This window comes from Columba livia, chromosome 8, assembly GCF_036013475.1.
Source record: "Columba livia isolate bColLiv1 breed racing homer chromosome 8, bColLiv1.pat.W.v2, whole genome shotgun sequence".
Lineage (NCBI taxonomy): Eukaryota > Metazoa > Chordata > Aves > Columbiformes > Columbidae > Columba > Columba livia.
In genome coordinates, this window is record NC_088609.1 from 25,182,538 (window position 1) to 25,187,942 (window position 5,405).

At 59.6% G+C, this 5,405-nt stretch overlaps 1 protein-coding gene across 1 annotated transcript; it reads left to right on the forward strand.

The window, feature by feature from the left end:
* Positions 1–1,187: 1,187 nt before the first annotated feature.
* On the forward strand, positions 1,188–4,967 carry BARHL2 (BarH like homeobox 2). Its single transcript, XM_065072645.1, has 3 exons — positions 1,188–1,999; positions 3,291–3,516; positions 3,990–4,967. The coding sequence occupies exons 1-3, from the start codon at positions 1,423–1,425 to the stop codon at positions 4,300–4,302; spliced, it is 1,116 nt and encodes a 371-aa protein (XP_064928717.1). The 5' UTR covers positions 1,188–1,422; the 3' UTR covers positions 4,303–4,967.
* Positions 4,968–5,405: the final 438 nt, after the last annotated feature.

The following is a 5,405-nucleotide window of genomic DNA, read 5'->3' on the forward strand; positions in this document are numbered from 1 at the left end:
AGGCCCGTCGATTTTTAGCAGTGAGGACCCAGAAACTACTTGGCTTGCCCCACGAGGGAAGGCCGATCTCAAGCCGCCGGAATGGGAGCAGAAGACCGCGGCACCCTCGGCGTCGGCACCTTTCCTGTCGGGGCGTGACTCTTCATCCCGCACCGCTACCCCGGGACTGCGGCCTCTCACTTTGAACTGGACCACCCTGAACGAGTTACCAGCTCACCGCTCTCCCCCGCGTCTCTTGTGCTCCTCATGCTCCCCCCGCAGCCCTCCGTAGCTCTGAGCGGGACGGCTCATCCTCGCGCTGCCACCACATCCCCGCAGCTCTCGGTAGGACCGAGCGTGGCACTCTCGGAAGGGGCAGGCACGACAAGGAGGAGGTTAGAAGACCCTCGAATCCTCGTTTTCCCACTTCTGGCCACAGGCCGGTGGCGGGCTCCCATCACCGAGGCAGCCGTTGTGTGCGGGGCGAAGGTGGCAGCGGCCCCACGCCTAAGGCATCGCCTGGTCCCGTCGCTGAACGCCAGTACCTTAAAAATCTCTCTTGAGCTTATCCTGCCTTAATCCTGTCCTGCGCCCACATTGCTTTTCCCCATCTCCTTGAACCACCGAGATCTGGGGACGCAGCGGCTGGTTTTGGGGCTGGTTAGGTCCCGGGGCTGCTGGGGGTCAGTACAGGAGCCGTCGGGGTGGGCTTCACAGTGGCCTGGAAATGATAGTTCGTACTAAAATATAACTTGGAGAACTCTAAATCATTCATCACCACGTTGCTAATTACTCTGCTAATTAGGTTGACACGCCACTTCATCAGGATTAATACGATGCCTTGTCACTGGCACTTCCCGTTACTCTGACATTCAACCACGGAACTGTCCCGGGAACACCCGGTGATGCTCTCCGGGGGATCCGATCCTGCGGCCGGGAACCGGAGTCCGACGGGGCGGCGGGGACGGGTGCGGGGTGGAGGGGGGCGTGCGGCGCGCCCCCCCGTCCCGCGCCAGGCCCCGCCGCCGCTGATTGGCTGCCGCCTGAGCTGCGTCAGCCCCCGCTCGGCTTTCCGCCAATGGGGGTGGGCAGCGGCGGCGGCAAAAGCCCGGGTTTATAATAAACGGCGGGGGGGATGCGGCGGCCGTGACGTCACGGGGGGAGTCGCCACCGCCGAGAGGAGCTCGGTGGGCACGGGCGGGCGCACCGCAGTGGCCGCTGTCCGCCCCGCTCCGTGCCCGCAACTTCCCGCAACAAAGTTGGGTAGCGGTGAACCGGCCCAGCGGCGATGCAGAGCTCAGCGGGGTCTCCGCGTTAATGCCGCCCGCGCAGCCGGTGCGCAGGTTTGGGTAACCCGCTTCGTTCCCCCTCCTTCTCCTCCACCTTCGGTGCGACCCCCGCGGCCGCCCCCGGGGATGCGGGCGCGGCGCTAAGCGGTCCGCCATGGAGGGGCCGAGCGGGTCCAGCTTCGGGATAGACACTATCCTATCGGGCAGCAGCACCGGCAGCCCCGGAGTCATGAACGGAGACTTTCGCCCCCACGGCGACGGCCGGCCGGCGGATTTTAGGAGCCAGGCCACGCCGTCCCCCTGCTCGGAAATCGACACGGTGGGTACGGCGCCCTCGTCGCCCATGTCGGTGAGCATGGAGCACCCCGAGCCGCACCTGGGAGTTGCGGAGAGCCTCCCGCCGCCGCCGCACCACCTCCACCTCGGCCCGCACCCGCCACCACCGCCGAGTTTGCAGTCGTCTCCCCCGCAGCCGCCGCCGCCTCAGCTGGGCTCGGCCAGCTCCGGCCCCAGGACTTCCACATCTTCTTTTCTAATTAAGGACATTTTGGGCGATAGCAAACCTCTGGCGGCATGTGCACCTTACAGTACCAGCGTCCCCTCTCCCCATCACACCCCCAAGCAGGAGGGCAGTGCGGCCCCAGAGAGCTTCAGGCCCAAACTCGAACAGGAGGACAGCAAAGCCAAGCTCGACAAGCGCGAAGACACGCAGGGCGACATCAAATGCCACGGTGAGTACGCCCGGCCCAGCCCCGCAGCGCCTCGACTGCCGCTAAAACCGGGGCCGCAGCACTCGGCCGCATCGGTGAAACGAAAAAATTGGGGGGAAATCTGCGATATGAGCGCTCCGCTCTGCCGGGGCTTGTCGGTGATCTTCGCTATCGTGGGTTTCAGATCGGTAAGAAAAGAAATCGCGCTTTTTACCCCTCTCTCTTTGGCGGCCTTTACTACTGCTTTTTATTTAACTTCCTTGTTTTTAAGGAAATAGCCGGCGCAGTGGGATAGCGTTGGAAACCTGAATATATTTATTTTTAATGCAAATGAGCATAACTGATTCTCCGGCTTTCTAAGAATCGGCGGCTCAGCTGCACTTGCTTCCTCCAGCCTTTTATTTTTTGCTAATTCGATCTAAAATAAAAATGAGAAAAATACCACTTCACTAATAGCCAATATAAAATAAACGAAAAAACTTTTAATTAAATATAAACTAATAATAATTTTAAAAATGGACCCACGATAGGCCACGGTAGGTTGGAGGGCTTTGTGCGTTTTGCAAAATACCCGTGTTTTCCCAGAACAGGGATAAGAATGTTTATTTATCTGTCTTTTATTATTTTTTAAATTACGAATTTCGTGTTAATGAGGAAGCCCCCGCGGTGCGGCGTTTGTAAATGAAAACAGCGATATGTGCGCGGGGAAAGGGAAGGGAAGGAAGGAAGAAAGAAAAAGAGTGAGCGAAGGGGAGGCAGGGATGTGGGCTATTTTCCTCGCAGACAGTCCAGTTCAGCCGAGAGGCGACACGACACATTTTTCTAATTTTACCCCATTGAGATATTTTTGCTAGGATGAAAAGCAGAGAGACGCCCGGGTGTGACGCTCATTTTGCTCTTTTAGCATTAGCATAAGAGTGCCCAAAACAGATGTACAGTCTGGTCTGGTCATTTTTTGTGTTCACCAACCTCCCCAGTGGGTCAATTAGAGAGATTATTGTTCTTCCTGCGGGGAAGATCAAGGAGCGCCACAAACCCGGGCCCGAGCGGAGCCGGACTGACATATCGATTTCCCGGCATTTCGGGTCGGGAAGAGAGGGCTAGAAAATAACGAAAGCACCATAGCTGGCAAGAGGAGAGTGTAAATCCCGCCATTCCCTGAACGGGCTCGCCGCCTCCCACCGTATTTGCACGTTTCTCCTATGCTCCGGGGTAGCCCCCGGGGAGGGAGCAGCGGGGCCCTGTAACGGCGGCGGGGCGGGGGCCGAGCCGGTGTCCCGCCGGCCCTCACCGTGCCTCGACTCGCTCGCAGGGACAAAGGAGGAGGGCGATCGGGAGATCAGCAGCAGCCGGGACAGCCCACCGGTGCGGGCCAAGAAGCCGCGGAAGGCGCGGACCGCCTTCTCCGACCACCAGCTCAACCAGCTGGAGCGAAGCTTCGAGCGGCAGAAGTACCTGAGTGTGCAGGATCGCATGGACCTGGCCGCCGCCCTCAATCTCACCGACACGCAGGTGAAAACCTGGTACCAGAACCGGAGGTAAGGCTGACCCCGGTGGCCCCGGGGCTCCCCGGAAAGCCGGGGGGATGGGCGGGCGGGTTCTGCTCTGCTGCTGCCCACGGGAGCCTGAGGCGATGCGGGAACTGCCCGGCGGCTGCCCCGCGCCTTCCCCGGCAGCGGGCTGGGGGGTCCGGCCCCTGTCACCGCTGCCGTAATTTTCTGTCTCATTACATACGGTTGCAGCCACCCTAATTCTGTCGCAAAACATTAGTGTCATCGCGCTGCGATCTAACCGTGTGCTGTGGTTATTAATTTGGCCGGAGTTGCCGTGTGCATGTGTCGGGGTTGCGGGCGGTGGAGGGTACGGCCGGGGGGTCGCGCCGTGCGGGGGCCCGCAGGGCTGGTGGGCCGTGCCAGGGAGAGGAGGAGGCTGTCAGCGGACCCCCATGGAACCGGGCCGGGTGCCCCGTAGCGGCGCCCGCCCTGCAGCCGCCTCTTGTTCCCCCCGGCAGGACGAAGTGGAAGAGGCAGACGGCGGTGGGCCTGGAGCTGCTGGCCGAGGCCGGGAACTACTCGGCCCTGCAGAGGATGTTCCCCTCGCCCTATTTCTACCACCCCAGCCTGCTGGGAAGCATGGACAGCACGACGGCGGCCGCGGCGGCCGCGGCCATGTACAGCAGCATGTACCGGACTCCCCCCGCGCCGCACCCCCAGCTGCAGCGGCCGCTGGTGCCGCGGGTGTTGATCCACGGGCTGGGGCCCGGCGGGCAGCCGGCCCTCAACCCCCTGGCTAACCCCATGCCCGGCACCCCGCACCCCCGGTGAAGCGGCACCGCAGTCCCCGCAACGAGCCCTTCCCCTCCCCGTCCCCAAACAAGCCCCAGCACCGCAGAGAAGGAAGCGAGCGGAAGCCGAGGGGCAGGAGTTTCTGCAGGCAGCCACCGGCCACCGAGGGAGGCGATCAGTCAGAGCAGGGACTCTTGAACCGTGAACCCAGAGCCGAGCCCGTAAGTGAAACGACCACACGCGGGGGAAGGCGGGCAGAGCCGCGGGGCGACCCGCCGACCTCGGCTCCTGCGAGGCAGGACTTGGAGCTCGGAGAGAGAGAGGGACGGAGGGGGAGGAGGAGGAGAGGGAAAGGGAGCCCGAGCCCGCCGAAGAGACTAACGGCTGTGGAGGACGGAGGGAATGAGAGCGCCTCGACCCCCGCCCGGCAGAGAAGATCGGGGGAACGGAGAACTTTGCACTGATTTTTCTCATTACTTTTTGTTTGTTTGTTTGTTTTTCTTATTGAAAAGTGGCATGCTCCCTAATGCGAACAGAATTGTACAGACCGAGTGCTGAGTGCTATATCATATTTATTATATGTTGTCCAAAAAGGAAAAAAAAAATCACTCTATGCGTTAGTTTAAAACGAACGGACGTGATTTTCCCCTCTCCCTTTTCATGTCTTTTTTGGATTCAGTAAAATAAATGCTTAGATGACAAAATATAGGGTTTTTTTTTGTGACCGAAGAATTACAGGAAAAAAAAAGAAAAAAAAAAAGAAATAAAGTTTATCTTTTTTTTTCTAACAAACGTGGCCATTCAAGGTAGCTAATTTTCCCCGTGACGAGAACGCAAGAAATTTGGAGTAGAAAAGGCAAATGCCACTTTTTGGTTTTGCCTTTTTTTTTTTTTTTTTTTTTAACGTTAGGCTTGTTGTTTCCTAACCGGTGCTATTTGTCTCGATCTGTATTTTAAAGGAAAAACAAACCCTCGCGCAGGTGTTCTGCCCCTCGCCGCTATTTTAAGCACCTGTGCAGGGCAGTAGCGGCTTTCCCAGGAAGGCAGCGGGTGGCCTGGGTCGGCCTTGGTCGTGGCTCCGGTTCCTGGGGGCGCGGCGGGGCCCTGCGGGGCTTGGGGACGCTGCCCGGCCCGGTAGCTGT